The sequence below is a fragment of the Chrysochloris asiatica genome, unplaced genomic scaffold (genome assembly GCF_000296735.1).
Source record: "Chrysochloris asiatica unplaced genomic scaffold, ChrAsi1.0 scaffold00295, whole genome shotgun sequence".
NCBI classification, from domain to species: domain Eukaryota; kingdom Metazoa; phylum Chordata; class Mammalia; order Afrosoricida; family Chrysochloridae; genus Chrysochloris; species Chrysochloris asiatica.
In genome coordinates, this window is record NW_006408813.1 from 3,306,339 (window position 1) to 3,326,627 (window position 20,289).

The 20,289-nt window shown below is 39.4% G+C and overlaps 1 protein-coding gene across 1 annotated transcript; it reads left to right on the forward strand.

Annotated features, from left to right (window-relative positions):
- Positions 1-6,359: 6,359 nt before the first annotated feature.
- On the forward strand, positions 6,360-16,827 carry MMGT1 (membrane magnesium transporter 1). Its single transcript, XM_006874714.1, has 4 exons — positions 6,360-6,528; positions 12,269-12,321; positions 14,350-14,453; positions 16,668-16,827. Exons 1-4 carry the CDS (start codon positions 6,450-6,452, stop codon positions 16,825-16,827), a joined length of 396 nt encoding a protein of 131 aa, XP_006874776.1. The 5' UTR covers positions 6,360-6,449.
- The last annotated feature ends 3,462 nt before the right edge of the window (positions 16,828-20,289 follow it).

The following is a 20,289-nucleotide window of genomic DNA, read 5'->3' on the forward strand; positions in this document are numbered from 1 at the left end:
GGTCTTTCTTTCAAGAAGGATCTTCTGTTCCTCTAGCTGCTATGGGTTGGTCTGCATGTTCTTTCAAGTGGAGGACAATAAATGCTGGCGAGGATGTGGAGAGACTGGGAGAGAATTTAAAACCAAGAGGCACTGTAAAAACTTTCAGAAGGTTCTAGATGGGGCTCAGGATTCCGCCTAAGGCTCCATACTCTACAGAGGCTTAACAAGAACCCTATTTCACCGGGCAAATTCTAGAATCCCTTTTAGCTAATCCAATCAGTTATAGACTGAAGATAGGCTTTCAAGTTTTCTGTAATCATATTTCCCAATATTCCTTTCTATTCCACTTAAATATCTATTTTATACTAATAGGCAGGGGAAACCAATAGCCACATGACAGTCAAGCACCTTAACATTATCTCCCCTCCTTTCTCATTCAGACCATCTCTATCCCTGCATCACAGATCCCTGTTGTTCCAAGATTGAGTAGGCATCACTATTTACCTCTGTCCTATTTAGCCCATGCATACCTCCTTAAGTCTTCCCTTATCTTCCTTGTTCATCCACTCCTCCCCCTTGTGTATTGCCCTCCTCATCACTTGAGCTATCATGTGTCTATGATCCCCTAACCTGTGCCTTACTGGCCCCTCCCCACCCCCCAACCATCAAAGATTTTTTCTTTTAGTATGAAAATCTTTTCTTAAGCTTCTACAATAATGGTCACATACAACATTTGTCCTTTTGTGACTAATTTCTCTCAGCATAATGTCCTCAAGGTTCATCCATGTTATGAGATGTTTTGCAGCTTTATTGCTATTCTTCAAGGTTAATATAGTATTCTATTGTGTGTACCCGAGTTTGTTAATTCATTCTCCCATTGATGAGCACTTAGGCTGTCTCCATCTTTTTGCTATTGTGAATAGTGATGCTATGAACATTGGTGTGCATATGTCTACTCATGTTCTCTTATTTCTTGTGGATAAATACCAAGTAGAAGAATTGCTGGATCATAAGGTATTTCTATTTCCAACTTTCTGAGGAAGTGTCATACTGTTTTCCAGAGTGGTTGGACCATTGTACAGTCCCACCAGCAATGTAGGAGGGTCCCAGTCTCTCCACATCCTCGCCAGCATTTATTGTCCTCTACTTTTTTGAACTTCACTGTTATTGTGGGTGTGAAATGATATCTCATTGTTGTTTTGATTTACATCTCTCTAATATTTGGTGTGGCGCTGTGGGTTAATGCGTCAGACTGCAAAGCCATTTGAAGTGCAAGATCGGTGGTTCAAGCTTACCAGCTACCCCATACAGGGTCACTAGGGGTTGGAATCGACTCGACGGCACTTAACAACAACAACTAATAATTGTGAACATTTCTTCATATGTTTGTTGGCTGCCCAAATGTCTTCCTTGGTGGAGTGTCTGTTCATGTCCTGTACCCATTTTTTAATTGGGTTACTTGTCTTTTTCTTGTAGAGGTGTTGTAGTTTCCTACAGAGTTTAGAGATTAGTTCCACATACTTTTTATTGTTTGTTGTTAACTGCCATGTAGTCAGCAGTCCACTCATAGTGATCCTGCATCATGTTTCTGAGGAGCAGTCTTTTAATGGTGGGTTTGAGCCTCTGACCTTGCAATTAGAAGTTCAGTGCTTATCTGATAGTGCCACACCAGGACTCCACATACTGCTTATTTTTATTGTTGTTGTTAAGTGCTGTTGAGTCCGTACTGACTCACAGCAACTCTGTATAGGGTTTCTGAGGAGCGACTGGTGGGCTTGAACTGCCAACCTTGAGGTTAGTAGTCCAGTGCTTATCCTACAGCTCCACACCAGTACTCCATACCTCTTAGATACCTGTAATATGTTATTAGGAAAGTATTCCTAATCATTTACTGTTGCAAAATAAAATTGATAGTTGTTATTGTTAAGCGTCATCCAGAGGTGATTTAATAGGCCACCTGAAAAGCCTAACTTCAATTTTACTATTATTAAAGCAGAAATGAAATATTTGTAACTGTACTTATAACCTATTTTTTCTATCTTCCCAGGATAGGGAAGGAAGAACTTTCTTGCCAATTATGGACAGATTATCTCCTGGTTCTTCCTGACTTTGAGATTTATAAAGGACTACATTTAAGGAATACATTATACTGTTGCTGACATCGATCAAGTAATGTGTAGAATTTTAGTTTAGAATGGAAGACACTGGAAAGTGTCCAGAGAAGAATAATGACCATAATTAAAGTTTTAGAAAAAGGGAGGGATTTAGGACAAAAATTATATGGATAAAGTTGAGGAAACCTGAGAAATCTAGGATGCTTGCTTTACTTTTTAAGGTTTTTGTTCCAGCTTTAAGGAAGCTCAATGTATAAAAAAAAGTTTATATGATCAAATGGTTATCAAAATTTAAGAGTCCCTACAACAGTATATCCCATAGACTTGAAAGCAGTGACTCAAACACACATTTGTACACCAACATACATTATAGCATCATTTACAAGAGTCAAAAAGTGGAAATAACCCAAACATACATCAGCAGATGACAAAATATGGCATACGTATACAAGGGTATATTATTCAGCTAGAAAGGCAATGAAGTTCTGATCTGCAGATTACTCTTGAAAGCATTATGCTGAATGAAATAAAGCACACAAGGTCAAACGTACATGGTTCATTTATAGGAAATATCTACAATAGGCAAATACATAGAGACCAAAATTTACTAGTAGGCACTAAGGGATAGGGAAAATGGGGGGTTATTGCTGGGTACAGAATTTCCATTTGGGATGATGAAAAAATTGGGGGACTAGATAGTGGTGATGGATGTACATCCTGGTGGATGTAATTAATGACACTGAATTGCACACTTACAAATGGTTTCAGAAAAAGAGTGAGTGCAAGTCCATAAGGAGCTCTGGTAGCGGAATGGTTGTGTTGGGCTGCTAATCCAAGGTCAGCAGTTCAAAACTACCAGCCATGCTACAGGAGAAAGATGAGGCTTTTTGCTCCTGTAAAGATTTACAGCCTTGGAAACCCTGTATAGTCAAAACTGACTCCACAGTACACCACCACCACCACCACCATAGAGATCTTAAAAAAAAAAAAAAAAAAAGAATTAATTTATTTCTTCATCCAATAGATATTTATTGAATGCCTACCATGTGACAGTTCATGTTCTAGGTATAGACAGTAATAATCCACTCCCTCTTGGAGCTTAAATACCAGTGGGAAAATTGTTGTTGTTGTTGTTAAGTGTCGTTGAGTCGTGTCCAACTCATAGAGACCCTGTATAGGGTTTCTGAGGAGTGGCTGGTAGATTTGAACCACCGACCTTGCAGCTCAAACTGACCTTGCAAGCCGGTACATCATCCTGTAGCACCATACCAGTACTCCATTGGTGGAATAGAGATAATAAAATATAATATCACAACAAAGATTATTAGTAAAGTATGTAGTTTGTTATGTGCCTTCTACCTTGTATAAGATTTCAGAGGCTGTATAAATTTTTACGGAAGCAGAAAACTTCATCTTTCTCCCTAGGAGGTGATAGTTGATTCAAAATACTGATCCTGTAGGTTAGCAGCCCAACTAACTCATTCTATCACCAGCGCCCTTATATACTATGTTAGAAAGTGTTTTGTTTTGTTTTTTTAATAGAGCAGACTAAGGGGGATTGACTACACAAAGGCTTTCGATTGTGCGGATCATGACAAACTATGGACAACATTGCAAAGTATGAGTATTCCAGAACACTTAATTGTGCTCATGAGGAATATGTACCTGTACCAAGAGGCAGTTGTTCGATGAGAACATGGGGACACTGAATGTTTTAAAATTAAGAAAGGTGTGCGACAAGGTTGTATTCTTTCACCATATTTATTCAACCTGTATGCTGAGCAAATCATCTGAGAAGCTGGGTTATATGAAGAAAAACATAGCATCAGGATTGGAGGAAGACTCATGAACAACCTGTGATATGCAGATGATACAACCTTGCTTGCTGAAAGTGAAGAGGACTTAAAACATTTACTGATGAAGATCAAAGAGCACATTTATTATGGATTACATCTCAATGTAAAGAAAACAAAAATCCTCACCACTGGACCAATATACAATATTCTTATCAATGGAGAAAAGATTGAAGTTGTCAGAGACTTCATTCTTCTTGGATCAATTATCAACACTCACGGAAGCAGCAGTCAAGAAATCAATGACATATTGCATTAGGCAAATCTGCTGCATAAGACCTTTTTATAGTGTTGAAGAGCAGGGATGTTGGCTTGAGGAATAAGGTGTACCTGCCCCAAGCCATGGTATTTTCAATAACCTCATCTGCATGCGAAAGCTGGACAGTGAATAAGGAAAACTGTAGAAGAATTGATGCCTTTGAGTTATGGTGCTGGAGAAGAATATTGAAAGTGCCATGGGCTGCCAAAAGAACCAATAGATCCATTTTAGAAGAAGTGCAGCCAGATTGCTCCTTAGAGGCCAAGGTGGCCAAACTTCGTCTATTATACTTTGGACATATTGTCAGGAGGGACCAGTCGCTGGAGAAGGATATCATGTTTGGTAAGGTGGAGGGTCAGAGAAAAAGAGGAAGACCCCCAACAAGATGGATTGGCCAAGTGGCAGCATCGATGAACTCAAGCGTGGCAACAGTAGTGAGGTTGGCCCAGGTTTGGGCAGTGTTTTGTTCTGCTGTGCATAAGGTCGCTATGGGTCAGTACCGACTCGATGGCACCTAACAACAACAACAAGGGGGATTGAGAATAGGGATATTGCATATTTAGAAGGCGTAGTCAGCATGGGTATCTTTGAGCAAGCGCAGGTGAGCAAGTTGATGGAGCGAAAACACAAAATTCTGATGAGGCTGAGGGGAAACGATGATCATACTTTTTGCCCACCTTATGATTTGCAGTTTACAAAGCTGAACCAATCAATTAGGGGGCACTGGAGGAGTTGGTGCAGATTTTGTAAAACAGAGCAAAAACCCAATAAATTCCATTTTGGCCAGTTTGTGGTGCCAGAAGACCACTCACACGGAAATAATGTCCAGAAGGTAGTCAGAAACAGATCTGGAGTTGAGACAAACTACTTGAAATGCAGACTTCGATTTGAAATCACTTAACTATCTAGATGGCTTCAGCAATGGGAATGAATGAGTGAGCACAAGCTCACCAGGAGAGCAGAGTGAAAAGAGATCAAGGAGAGAACTTCATTATTGAATGTCTACATTTTTAGGGAATGAAAACTATCGAGAAGAGAAAATGCATTATATTCTGATCATTTGGTGGTGGTGGTTTGTCGTGAAGTCGGTTCTGACTCACAGCGATCCTGCCTAGGGTTTCTGAGGCTTTAAATCTTTGTTATTGAGTGCCATCGAGTCGGTTCTGACTCATAGCAACCTTGTACAGGGTTTCCAAGGTGCGGCTGGTGAGCTTGAATCACCGACCTTGCAGTCCAGTGCATTAACCCAGAAAGCCTCATTGTTCTCCCGCGGGACGGCTGATAGTTTCGAACTGCTGACCTTGAGGTTAGCAGCCCTACTGGTAACCACTACACTCCCAGCGCTCCTTTCTGATCACTTAGAAAGAAAGAATGAGAGAAAACCACGTTCTTCTTGTTGTTAAGTGTCATTGAGCCGGTTTCAACACATAGCGACCCTATATAGGGTTTCCAAGGAGTAGTTGGCTGGTTTGAACCACCAACTTTGTGGTTAGCAGTCCAGTGTTTATCCAACAGCGCCACACCAGGACTTAACAACAACAAATCATTTCTTCCTGAACGTAAACTGAATCTCTTTATGACAAAACACTCCCGCCACACTTCACTCTTTTTGAAGTGAATCTTTTTGCAAGGAAGGTAAAGAGAAGAGAACATTGTCCAAACATCCCCATGGGTTAAGTACTGGTTGTCCTTTATGTCCCATCTGATTACAAGCTTTAACACACTTGCCTTTTCCCGTAGTACCGGTTCTCAGAGTGCTGAAGCACTGAAAAGGCCTACAAGAAAGAAGAAAAAAAGACCTGGTTTGAGGGGGTTAAACTCAAACAAAATTCAGCGAACTGGCAAGGAAACCAAACTCAAAACTATTTGCCTCCAGCCCCTTCGCCCCTTTCCGCCAGCGGGATACGCCCTCTTCGCCCTATGTCCGCGCTCATTGGCTGGCGCCCGTTCTCTCCGCCTTCCACTTTTGCTTTATGCCCTCCCCTCCGCTACGCCTCTCCCAGGGTTGCCGCACTACGCAAACTCAGAGGCGGTCGCTGACCTTTAATGGGTCTCCTTTCCCTTCTTCCCGTCAAGCCTGTTTCCGCTTTCTCAAGGCTCTGTAGTTTTTCCATCACTGAAGCGCTTGGCGCCTAGCGCTCTCGTGACGTCATCTGTCTGCGCTACGCGAACAACCGCCGGTGGCAGCAGAAAAGGCTCCACCACCCTTAGCTTTTGTAGGACTACTGCTTTTCAAGGATCATGGCGCCGTCGCTATGGAAGGGGGTAGTGGGCATCGGCCTCTTTGCCCTAGCCCACGCAGCCTTTTCCGCTGCGCAGCGTAAGTGCCTGGGGGACGGGCACCGCTCTCTTGCGGAACCCGGGGGACAGTGTGTGGGTGCACTCCTTAGGGAGTGTCAGGCCAAGTGTCCGAAGATGAGTGGTCATTTGAGACCTTAGAGTTTCAGGGTGACTAAGAGAAGCAATGCAGGGCTCCCTGGGGATGAGAGGGTTGAAACTTGAGTGGACCACCGGAGATTGCGGGAGGGTTGGAGCCTGGGGTGTCTAGGAGAAGGCGCAGAGCGGAGCGGGTGGGCTGAAAGGGAGTCTATGTGGGAATCCGGAACAGGTAATGTCAGATCCAGCATGGGCTGAGCAGGTATATCTAGGGCTGATGACTCGGGGTGCTCGGGGTCTCTGGACAACTAGTGGACAACATTTTGGGCACGCCTGGGTTGTCAAAGCAGAGAATGGGAAGTTAAATGAAACCCGTTACCTCTGGGGGGCACTGTGGCACAGGAGAAAGAGCACTGGATTGGGAGTCCTGGGACTGGTTCTAAAAACTTGCTTTACCGCCAAATCTATGTGACCTTGAGCAAGTCACGTGCTTTTTCTGAGTTGCAGGGAGTGGATTTGAATTACTGCACTTTCTGCCTTACAGAGTGATTGCGAAGTTTAAGTGGATAAAAAAAAAAAAAACTTTGTAAATAGTACATTATCATACAAATGCAGTTGTATATATTGTCAGAAAAGTCCGGCAGATTTGTTTGTGTGAGGTCTCTCCTCTCCAAGACCAGGGGTCAGCCAAACTATATATAGCACGTGTACCAAATGAAACTTTCTTCCTCTTTTAGTAGTAAATCGAGAATTTGTTGTTGTGGTTGTTTTTAACCTGTTTAAATGGCTGGGGGTGGGTAGGGAAAAGAAAAATAACATTTTATAGCCTGTGAAAGTGATGTAAAAATTCAAATTTCATTGCCCATCCATGACATTTTATTGGAACATAGCCATACCCATTCATTTCGATAAATGTGTGTGGCTGCTTTCCAAGGGCAGAGTTGAGTAGTTGTGATAGAGATAGTATGGCTTGCATAGTTGAAAAAAATTTTACTCTCTGGCTCTCTACAGGAAAGACTTGCTGACCTCTGTCCTAGTGTGTACAGCCTAGAGGGCAGGAACCAACTATGTTTTGTGCATGGCTGTATCCTTAGCGTCTATTTCAACGTTGCTCACAGTGAAGCTCAATACATTTGTCGAATGAAACAAATGGAAAGTTGAACCTTGTTCCTTTTTTCTCTAGATTACTTTCCATCTCCTGGAATAAAGTAACAAATTCAATATAAATCTGAATTTCTTAAAGCTCTAGTGTTTTTTCAAAGTGATTTTTTTGTTCTGTTTGTTATTAAAATATCCAATTATTGAAACCACTTTCTGCATGTGTATAATAAAAACATTTTGCTTGACAAGTTCAGCTTTACTCATTTTTTTAATTTTTAAAATTTTATATTTACATAAAAGTTGCAAAGATAGTACAGAGAGTTACTATATGCCCATTCAATTTCTCCTATTGTTCATATCTTACACTACCTAGGTATATATATTGTCAGGACTAAGAAACTGACATTGTTATATTTCTAAAATCTAGCCTTTTTCTCTTTACTTTTTAAGTTTTTATTGTGATTTGAGTGAAAGTTTACAGGGCAGATCATCAGTTTTACAATATACTTTGTTTCATTACAATGATTATAATCCCCTCTATGTATCATCAATTAATGCCTATGTTTCTCTGAATGTCCCAGGATCCAATCAATGGGTTTAGTTACCATGTTTCCCTAGTCCCCTTTGATCTGTGATACTTTCTCCAAAGCTCCAATCGTTACTGTTAACAATAATAATGTTGTTAATTGCCATTGAGCCGGTTCTAACTCATAGGGATCTTGTCTATGGTTTCTGAGGCTGTAAATCTTTGTGGGAACAGAAAGCCTCTGGTTCTCCTGAGGAGCGGCTGGTGGGCTCAAACTGTTGATCTTGTGGCTCGAAGTCCAGTGCTTATCTTACAGAGCCACTGTTCACTAAGCTCTTTATGTGTGTTATATAATTGAGTTCCTCCCTCCCCCCCAACCCTGTGAGGTAGTTAGTATTGTTATCATCACATCAGAGTGCTGAAGCATAGAAAAGGCCTACAAGAAAGAAAAAGAGAAAACCAAGGACCTGGTGTGAGGGGAAGAAAACCCAAACAAAAATCTGAAAGATGAAGCACCTGAGACACAGGCAAAGTGCAGAGATTATACAAGGTGGGGCAAGGAGTCAAACCCAAGCAGTTTGACTCTAGAATTTGTATGCTAGACTTCTTTATATAATTGAACCTGGGATAATTGGCTGAAATTGTGCTATGCTTAGATGCTAGAGGGACACGGATGTCCTGAGGGAGTCCAGAGTCTAAGTGGAAAAACAAATGGATCAAGAAAGAATCTCATTAACGCAATATAGAGGCTATGCTAAGTATGTAAGACTGTCTGAGGTGGGGGTGGTCAGTTGAGTAAAGAGTTGAGAAGCATCATATAAAGTCTCGTTGCAAGATCCCCAGGTGATTTGTACCGGCATAAACATTTGAGATGCAGTGTCTTGGAGGAGATTTAGCATCCACTGAAGTACTGTGTCTTTTTCTACAATAAGCTTCAGCTGAAATCATATAATAATAGCACAAAAAGGGCCCTGGGAGATTACTAAAGTCCAACTGCTTTATTTCACAGGCCAGAAAATGCCTGGTAAAGGTAATATTAATATCAGATTAGGCTTCATGCAAAGAAGAAAGCTAGTTGATAACTGAACCAACAGTAGATGAGCTAAAATCGACTTGTATTGGTTTGTGTTTTCTTTTATACTGCTCCTACGACGAACCCCAAATAGACTACTTTAAAAGAGAGTCAATACATGTTCTCTCAAAACAATTTGTTTTTTGTTCGTTTTTAAGTTCCACATCCATTACTGACTAGGGATTGTGCAAATTCATCTGGATTTAGAATTTTGTGTTTTTGTTTCAAGTGATGAGAATGTCTTGTGGAAGAGACTAATATTTACTTCTGGACTAATGATATCATGTCAGGGTTTGGCATGCTATCGGGCTGTGATGGTGTTCATCTTTGCCATAGTGGACTTCGTTATACCAGTGTACCCATCGTATACCATATCCCATAATGATTTAATCATCACACCACTCCCATTTTTTTTTGTTGCAGAAACTGAAGCAGTGAAAAGATACTGTATTTCTTTGATTCTAAAACACACTCCCCTCACGCCCCTACATTGTAACACTCTGCAATTGAGATACAGCCTACAATTAGGGTCTCTTCAAGTAAATGAGCTATAGTAAGGATCCCTGGTGATGCTATTAGGCATTGGGTTACAAAGTTGGTGGTTCAAATCCACCAGCTGCTCCACAGGAGGAAGATGAGTCTGTCTTTTCTGGTAAAGGTTTACAGTCTCAGAAACCTTATACAGGGTCACTGTGAGTGAGACTCGACTTGATGGTAGTGGACTTGTTGTTGTTGTTGTTATGTGGACTAGCAGTTCTAAACTACTAGCCGTTCTGCGGGAGAAAGATGAGGCTCTCTGCTCCGGTAAAGATGTACAGCCTCAGAAACCCTATACAGGGTCACTATGAGTCAGTATGCACAGACTACCATGAGTAGGAATCTGCTTGATGACAATGGATTTGGGGTTGGTGGGTTTAGGGCTCCCTGAAGGACAGACACAAGGGGCTTGTCTTTGTTTTACCTAACTTAGACGGCACTGGGTTGTATGTAGTTTGGGTATAGTAGGTTAGAGGACTAGTGTTAAGATGCAGGTTTATAAGCTTCCAAACCTTATCCTTTATACAGGGATACCCTGACTTATGAAATATTCGAATTATGAGGAGTTATATCTTGTTGTTTATAATATGTACTACATACAATGTGGAGTCCTGGTATGGCACTATAGGATAAACACTGGACTGCTAACCTGATGGTCAGCAGTATAAACCCACTGGCCAATTCTCGGAAATCCTATACAGGGTTGTTATGAATCGGAACTAACACGATGGCACTTAACAACAAATGTTGGCAGTGTATAATTTGTTGAAATTACCTCTGAAGACAAATAAAGATCAGATTTATGAAGATACCAGTAATAAAACGCAATAATAATGAAACCTAAACAAAAGAAAGAGGTATTTGGCTTCTGTCAGAACTGACTTAAGACACAGGTGTTGGAATGGACCCCCCCCCCCCCTTGTAATCTGGGAGCTACTTGTACCTTGCTGTCTCCTGAGGTTAAGCCAGCAGCAGGCTTAAACTCTAAATGGTAGAGGCAGAAGTTCATGTCCTATAATCCCTATTCTGAATCGGGCTGCTAACCCCAAGGTCAGCAGTTCAAAACTACCAGCTGTTCCGCGGAAGAAGGATGAGGCTTTCTGCTCCCATACAGATTTATAGCCTCAGAAACCCTGCGCAGGGTCACTATGAGTTGGAACCGACTCCATGGTACTTACCAACAACAACACCAGTCAAGTTCTGATCATCAAGCCATCCAAGCTAGGTCAAATGGATACTGTTTGCAAGTTTGGGCATCCTTGCATGCCTCCCCCCACTTCAGACCAGCTGGTTGCTTCATTCTCAGCTCTAGCCCCCAGGTGCTAGGTCAGTGTCCATGGGCGTGGAAGTTCCAAGTCTCCCTAAACTTCAGACAAGTAAGCCCTCCCTCTTCTTTCTGTCATCTCAAGGTTGAAGGGAGTCTATGGAATATGGTTGAACCTAGCCCATGTCTTCATTGCTGCCTTTCCCCCACTTCCATTCACAAGTAGACCAGTGCAGTCACCAGCAAGCTTACTCGGTTCAAGGAGCCCTGGTGGCACATTGATTAAGTGCTCAGCTGTTACCTAAAAGGTCTGCAGTTCATACCCACCAATGACTGCAGGAGGAAAGACCTGGTCATATGCCTCATAAAGATTTCAGCTCAGAAACACACTGGGGCAGTTCAGCATTATCATGTGCTGTTGTTATTAAGTGCCTTTCTTTGAGTCAGTTCCAACTCCTAGCGACCTTGTATAGGGTTTCCAAGGAGCGTCTGGTGAGTCTGAATGGCCGACCTTGTGGTTCAAAGAGACGTAGAGGGTCATTAGGAGTTGGAATCAATTCAATGCCACACAAAATTACTCAGTACAATTTACTGAGTCCCTGGGTGGTGCCAATGGTTAAGTGCTGGCTGCTTGGAGTCTACTTAGAAAAAAAGACTGTCTACTTCTGAAAAACTAGCCATTGAAAACCCTATGGAGCACAGTTCTACTCGGACACACATGGAGTTGGCATGTTGAAATTGACGTGGTAAATGGTATTATTGTTAAAGTATAAGGGAGCTTCAAAAAATTCATGGAAAAATTACATTATCTTCTAAGTCTATTTTTCCACAAACTCTCAAGCCCTTCGTATGTAATCAGTTTCTTTGGCCAGTAAAATAAACTCTTCTTTTGCTTAGACCCAGAAAGATTATGTATTTCTGCTTCATACTTGCTCATCTCTTATTTTTACCCGATTTTATTAGGTGACAAAGCACATCATGATGAGAATAAAATATTTCATTAAGGAAATAAGACTGATTGACTTAGAAAATAAAAGTTGTTGAGGATCCTGGGATTAGCAGTACTTTATGTAAGATATAAGTGATATTTTCACTTATATTTATAATTCTTCAGTGTATTGTGTTTGCATTAAAAAAGGGAGGGGGGGCTACAATCTCCTTAATGGTATGCTTCTGGTTTATAGATCGTTCTTATATGCGATTAACAGAAAAGGAAGATGAATCACTGCCAATAGACGTAAGTTGGTCATTTATATTCCATTAAAAAATATTTTTTAAGTTAACCACCTAGTTTATAATAATTTATTTTGCTTATTTTTATGATCTTAAAGTTTTCCAGCTCTGAAAATAATAACTGTTCTTTACTTTCCATCACTTGTAAAACCCAAAGAATTGGAAATCATATGAGATCTGTTTTATTTCCAGAAATTGCTTCCTCCATAGTATAAGTTGGACTTACAAAGTTAATTATTTGGCTTTATTTTTTTAGAGAAATTCATTTTCTATAAAGTAAAAACACAAAACAAAACTAACACTTTTTAGGGTGATACACATAAATGGTGAAACTCAAGAAAAGCAATGAAGTGTTTTTTAAGCTAAAATGATTACATACCAAAGCAGTTTGATATTTTAGCTGCACTCACAATTTTTAGCTGTACAGGATTTTAAATGACAAAAGTCGTCTGTTCTTTGTAACAGAATCCAACAGTAAACATGAAAATGAAAACTTAACTCCATTTCTCAGCAATTCCACTTCCCACAGGTAACCACTGGTCACATTTTGGAGTATATTAGTTCAGTATTTTTGCTATCCATAAACAACATTTAAGTATGTATTTATCCAATCATACCCACACATAGTTTTTTTTCCATAGCATTATTTTGCATAGGTATGTATGCAAAATAATTAGTTTTTTCCTTCCATAATTTATTTGAGTATATTTTCATGACTGTTCATATAGATTTACTGCATTCTTCTTAACAGTGCCTATTAGTCCATGGTATGAAATCGGCCTTGGTAGGAACGTAAACATTAGGTTTTAACTTAGAACGTTTGAATGATAACTTGTGGCTCATTTTGACTTTGGATGTCTATAATTAAGGATATGGTATATAAGTCTGTGAACTCATTATCCCATCACTTTTGCTTTGTGGTAGATATTTATATATGTGTATGTATATATGAATACATATATATTTATTTATATTGATTTTAAATAACTTTAGATTACAAATTGGAAATTTTGAAAAATACAGACGATCACAAAAAAATAAAACATGTCTGTACTTCCATATTGGCTAATGCCAAACATTAAAAACTTTTGGTTTCACAATCTCTTTTGAAAGTGGTTTGGTATTGCCGATAATGTTGACCTTAGACCTAGCCAACACCCAGCCAGTCTACCTCTGAGCACCAGGAGGCATGCATAAGAATAGAAATATTCATTTTGATACTGTTTGTGAAAGTAGCAAACTGAGAACATCCCAAATACCTATCAACCTTAGAATGGATAAACTGCGTTTTCATATCATGAAAGACAAAACACAATGAAAATGACTAAACTACTACTACACAGGAGGACTCTCACACAATGCTGAGGGAGAAAAGCTTAAGCTTAAAGGATACGTCTTTGATGAAACAAACAGCTTTATATAAACAGTCCATTTCTATAAAGCTCAAAATAATCACAATGAAACAATGTGGCCTTTTAGACATAGGTACATAAATGATGAAACTTTAAAAGCAAGGAACTGACCCAACTGGTAAAAAATTGGGGACGAAAGTTAACTTTGAGAGGAAGGGCGAAGGATATGACTGGAGAGGAACACACACATCAAAGCCACTGGTAGTGTTCTATTTCTTATGCGAGGTGTGGGGTGAGTAGTCTTTTTACTGCTTTTTTATTCAGTGTACACATATGCATCAGAAACTCTTTGTATGTGTGATAGTTATTAATACATTTTAAAACTTCTTAGCTGCTCCTGGAAGCAAGACCTATTTGATGAACAAGTTGACATACATGAGCATGGCATGAAGTGCTTCCATTGAAGTATTCTAGCAGCTGATCTGCAGGGTTTACAGTTTGTGTGTGTGTGTGTTTTGAATCCAAATTGTTTAAAGTGAGCATTGACTCTTTCATGAGCAACTCATTGATCGAGGAGGATTACCTGTTAGATAGAGCCTAGAAAGAGATGGTGAAAAAATTGAAAATTGTTATAATAACATTTGTATGTTCTTTAGTAATCTTGATCTTTATACTCACAGATAGTTCTTCAAACCCTTCTGGCCTTTGCAGTTACCTGTTATGGTATAGTTCATATCGCAGGGGAGTTTAAAGACATGGATGCTACTTCAGAACTAAAAAATAAGTAAGTCTTTCCCTTTTTGTAGCTGTTTTGTTTCATAGGAGTTCGCTTTCTTTACTTAGTTCAAAAAGCATATTTTCTGGTACATAAAAGTTGATCTTGTTTTTTGGATTATGCCATATGTTTGAGTAAATGAGGTAAAAAGAGGGACGCAGTGTTTTGACCTGATAGGGAAACTGACTGTCATCATCATTGACATTAAAATGAGATGTTCTGAAGTTGCAGTGCTAGTTGCTTAAAATTATTTGTTGGTTGAAAATAGAAAAGACATTCCTCAAAGATTGTAACCGCCTTTCTTCCCTCTTCCTACTCTTGTCCCAGTTTAGTTTTGGGGGGAATAAAAGAGTTTTCTGTTTTCCTAGTCACATAGCCAAGTCTGTGACAATAGCTCTTGTTCCCAGGCCCTTTTGTGTCCCTGTATTAAAGTATATTTGTTATTCTACTTTTATCCTCCTCCTGTATTTCTTCTGGTCTTCTGGTATGGCATGGTAGGATAAGCACTGGACTGTGAACCACAAGGTTGGCAGTTCAAGCTCACCAGCTGCTCCTCAGAAAACCTGTACAGGGTTTCTATGAGTCGGAACTGACTCGACGGAACTTAACAAGAAACAACAACATGTTTCTTCTAGGAAGCTCTGGTGGTGCTCAAGTGTTAACAGAAAGGTTGGTGGTTTGAACTCACCCAGTAGCTAAGCGGGAGAGAAACCTGGCAATCTGCTCCCATAAAGATTATAGTCCAGGAACCCCTTTGGGGCAGTTCTACTCTGTCCCATGGCATCTCTATGAAGTAGAATCAACTCCACGGCACCTAGCCTAACATACTTCTTCTATGTTACTTTCATGAACTTACTTCATTTTTCTTCTCTATAATATGTCTTACTTTCCTAAAAGGAGAGACCAGTCGCTGGAGAAGGATATCATGTTTGGTAAGGTGGAGGGTCAGAGTAAAAGAGGAAGACCCCCAGTGAGATAGATTGGGCAAGTGGCAACATCAGTGGGCTCAAGTGTGGCAATAATAGTGAGGTTGGCCCAGGATCAGGCTGTGCATAAGGTCGCTATGAGTCGGTACCGACTCGATGGCACCTGACAACAAAGCATTTTTTCAGCTTTGTCCAATTTCATCTCTGGGTATTATCCACTCTCCTGATGCTGGAAATGATAACCCTTTATGATATATTTACAATGAGCACTTATGTATTAGAGGAAGCTTACCCTCCTTTTGTTTCCTTATTATACATTTTGAATAGTTACATCTCAGGCCTCATGTTTTGTGTGCTTTGATTTTTAGGTGGGCTGACTTTGAGATTTACGTTTTTATCCAAGGAAGAGTTCTCTGTTTTCCAGAAAAATAATTTATAAAAACAAACACTTGTGTATAAAGACAATGTACTTACTTAGATGTTTATGAATTGTTTAACATATATATGTAGTTGTTAAGTGCCATTGAGTTATTTCTAACTCATAGCAACCTTGTATAGGGTTTCTGAGGAGTGGCTTGTGAGTTTGAACTGCTGACCTTATGGGTAGCTGTCTAGTGCTTATCCTACCATGCCATACCAGGACTCCACATGTGTATTTGCGTGTATATATAACTCACATATAAATGTATGTATATCTGTATCAATGAAAAAGAAGAATGGCTATTTTACTATCAACACATACTACTGTTCTTTTAAAGAGCCTCCCAGAAATCACAGGCAAGGGGTCAGAAAAGAACAAATTAAGATACAATGGCAAAAAATAGGTGGTAGCAAATTATATGAGTTTAGACAATAGCAGGTACAGATGGCCAAAAGGAATTTCAATTATACTTGATTCTTGGAAAGCAGATCTGTGAAATGATCACAAGGCTTGAGTTGTGAGGGCCAGATGAGAATAATCAAAGATGCAGTCCATGTGCTTTAAAAGGCTCTTTGGCCTGGGCTTTTATTACATTTACAAAGGTGATTAAAGTTGAGCCAGTCTTTGTGTTATTATTCATAGTCATCCTGGAAGGAATGGCTGAATGAAAAGGAATTTTGAGGGCTTTATGCTTGTTATCTGTGGCTCTTGTTTTCCTTTTACAGGAAAAAAATAAAAATGAGCTAGGGTATGATTACCATTATAGTCTGATTTCATGGATTTATACTTAGTTTGAAGTATAAACAATAGTTTGCTTATTTTCAGACAGACATTTACAAAGGCTTACTTAAAATTAATGCTTTTTTTTCTTTAAAGGACATTTGATACATTAAGGAATCACCCATCGTTTTATGTATTTAATCATCGTGGTCGAGTACTGTTCCGGCCTTCGGATTCAACAAATTCTTCAAACCAAGACGCATTGTCTTCGAACACATCATTGAAGTTAAGAAAACTTGAATCGCTGCGTCGTTAAGATTTTTTAAGATTATAATAACAGGACAGGACACAGAGTTGGAATATTGGAGTTTGGGGTATAAAACACTCCCCCTATCAGTATTTATATTGATCTTTCAGACCGAATCAAACCAGAATCTATGACCCTTGTTTGTACACTGTTAGTCAAGTCAGTACTGCAATATAAGTTATCTGTGAAACAAGTCTGACTTTTTTCATAGAGGATTTTGTTTTGTTTTTCATTTAAAACAAATTTGCATCTTTTGTAAAAGTCACTGTTTTGAACATGTCTTTGGAAAATGTTGATGGGTTTTGTGATATTTATTTTCTTAGATTTCTTTTCTTTTGCACTGCAGTTTTTAGGATCCTTCTGGAAATACTGTATGACGAGTGCATTTGGCAGTATGAATGATAGGAAAAGAGTCTTCTGTTTTCAGCAACCAATGAACTTGACTAAGGAGACCAAAATGATGATCGATCAGGTTTTCTTAAGCCGCCCTAAATTATGTGGCTCTTCTTCAGCAAATACTAGCCAGATATGAATTTGTCCATGACCTCTCACCCCACCCCACTTCCATATACCTTCAAACTTCCGTGGTCTTGTTTCCTCACTTTTCTGAGATTCTGTGTACGCAAGTGAGCAATTTTTATGTCAGAAACTTTGTTTTAACAAATATATTTAACACACTCAACTTGCTGTAAGCAAGTTGTGTTCCCTTTGTTTATCTATAAAAATTTGCCCTAATTAATTGTATAGTGCAAGAATAGTTGAAGATAGACCAAAAAGACCATTCATGATTTAATTATATTGCCTTTGTAGAAGAGTAGTAATCAGTGAGGGAAATTGATTATGTGATGGCTGTCAGGTAGCCTGTTTAACTTATTTAAAACCTCTGTTAATTAATTGCATACTAAACTAGAATGAATTTGGAAAATAAAGAACACTTCTCATTAATCTGAAGTCAGACTTCAAAGGACTTGGGCCCAAATGAATTCTAAATAGTTGGAACTAGTATTTGGAGGGAAATCCCAGAAAGCCAAGCTTCAGATCATTTAAGAAGTTGTGCTGCTTCTGATTTCAAGCAGCCTGGCATTTTTCATCTTCACCATGTGTTGTTGCTAAAGGTGAGGGTGAGGATATAGAGATTTGTTTTTTGTTTTTGTTTTTTAGAAATAGATAGTAATTTTACTTTTAGGGGAAATTTGGCTAGCACTTTGATCTTCTGAAAGTTCACCATTTCTTTGTAGACCAGATTGCTTTTGCTGTATTGTATAGGTATAAAGGGAATAACTGGAAGCAGGTTTGAAAAGGAAATGTGCTTTAGGTAAGAGTCAAATGATACCCTTGTACTTGATGAAACTTTTTCCTTTGAAAATGAACCTGATACTCTGATGCTTGATGTCATTTTTTTTTTCCCATTGAAAATCACCCTCGACTCTTCTTTAATGCCTGGTAATGCACAACCCCAAAACCTGCGATGATTTTGCCATAGGATGTTCTTACTGTTTTTCCACCCAGTCTGTCTGTGGAGAACAAAGTTACCTATCTTCTAATAGCTCGACATTACTTAAAGAAATGAATTAAAATGTGAAATCAGAGGTTAAAATGATTTTTTTAATCAAAATAATATAGAAAGACAAGCTCCTAAGTCAGGCCTTGGAAGTCACTTGTTTTCTTCACTCTGGGAGCTGTTTGCCTTTCCTGCTTTGGTTTTTGGTCACTTTATTGAGATACAATTCACATACTCTACAGCTCACCCAATTAAAATGTATAATTAGGTAGTTTTTAATGTATATTAACAGGTGTGTTACCACAGTCAATCTTAGGATATTTTATTACCCCACAGCTATTAGCAGTAATCTTGCCTTTCACCATAGTCCCTCCGTCTCCCCCCAGCCCAAGGCAACCTCTAACCTCTTTTATCCCTATAGATTTGCCCAGGGATTTATGCATATGTAGTCTTTTGTGACTTGCTTCCCCAATATGGTTTTACTCTATGTGGAGTGAGAAGCTTTTCTCATCTTTAGATCTGTTACTGCTCTGAAAGGAATAGGCTGGCAAGTCAGATTTGAGAAGGGTGGGTCAGATGCCTACCAGTTTTCTGAGTAAGTTCGATGGTGAATGGTTTTTTCCTCAAAGGCAAGCATTCATGGTAAACTGACACTATTTTGGCTGATGTCTGGAATGGGTATTGAAGTCTTTGCCTGCCTAGTCATGAATGTATTGCTAAAAATGATGCTAAATAATTTGACAAATAATCAACATGGCAGTTTTCAGATATATCCTATTTTGCTAACAATTTATATATACCTCAGGCCAGGTGAGCTTCAAAAAAAAATTGATTTTAATGCCATCCATTGAATTGAATCTCTGCTGTCTTTTAAGTATGCACCATAGGACTGGAGGTGACTTGGGTGCAGTGTAACACTGCAAATGAGTCAAGTACAGATTTTTATTTTGCGTACTATTGAGATGCTTCATTACTACTACTGAGGGTAGTCTAAAAGTGTAATGATGTGAGCTAGCTAAGCCCACAGTTAAGTATGATTTCAGTGATATTCAGAAGTGTGTGCTGTTCAAGCAACTCTAGAATAGAGGAAGACTTCACTTCTTAAATATCCAGGGATCCAGCCAAGTGCTGTGGGCAAATGACCCACCCGATAAGAATGCAGATCAATTCATTGGAGGCTGTGGCGCTTTGTAATTTCCTCCTGATTGTTTCCTAAGCATTGTGGCATATTGTTTGAGTGGCATGATAGCATCTTCCTGGTTCTTTGTAGCCTGTTTCCATGATGTATTGATTAGTGTTGTTTGTTGTGAGCATTGATGCCTGTAACACCAAACCAAACAAAAAGTTGTTGGATATGTTTCCCCTTCAAATGACCTTGCCCTGTCCAATAAAGAAATGAATTGTCTCACCTTGTTTTTGGTAGTATTGTTTGTTTGTTTTTTCCTTGTAATCTCATTTTATCCTGTTTCTCTGTCCCCAGAAAACTATACATTCATTTAGTGACTGTGTTTTCTACCAGTGTATTGAAGGGATACTTTACTCTTTTTGGTCAAGCGAAAAAGTAGCATAGAAATGATTCAAGTCTAATGGAAATTGTTGTTTTTGTAAGTACCATTGAGTTGGTTCTAACTCATAGTGGCCCTGTATAGGGATTCCGGGGAATGGCTGGTGACTTTGAACTGCAGTACTTATCCTACAGTGCCACGCCAGGAAATGTTGTTAAGTACCATCGAGGAGGTTCTTACTCCTGGCGATCCTCTGTAAGGTTTCCGAGGAGCTTGAACCGCCGACCTTGCGGTTCAAACCTATTTTTCAGTCCAGCGCATTAACCCACAGCGGCACACCAGGACTCCACACCAGGAAATAGGGATCACTATACTTGCTCGCTGTGGGTTAATGCGTTGGACTGCAAAGCCGTTTGAACTGCAAAGTCATGGAAACCCTATACAGAGTCGCTATGGGTCGGAACC

Coding starts and splice junctions, on each gene's coding strand:
- MMGT1 (XM_006874714.1), top strand. CDS start 6,450: ATGGCGCCGTCGCTATGGAAGGGGGTAGTGGGCATCGGCCTCTTTGCC. Junction 12,322..14,349: donor ATGAATCACTGCCAATAGAC/GTAAGTTGGTCA, acceptor TTATACTCACAG/ATAGTTCTTCAAACCCTTCT. Junction 14,454..16,667: donor ACTTCAGAACTAAAAAATAA/GTAAGTCTTTCC, acceptor TTTTCTTTAAAG/GACATTTGATACATTAAGGA.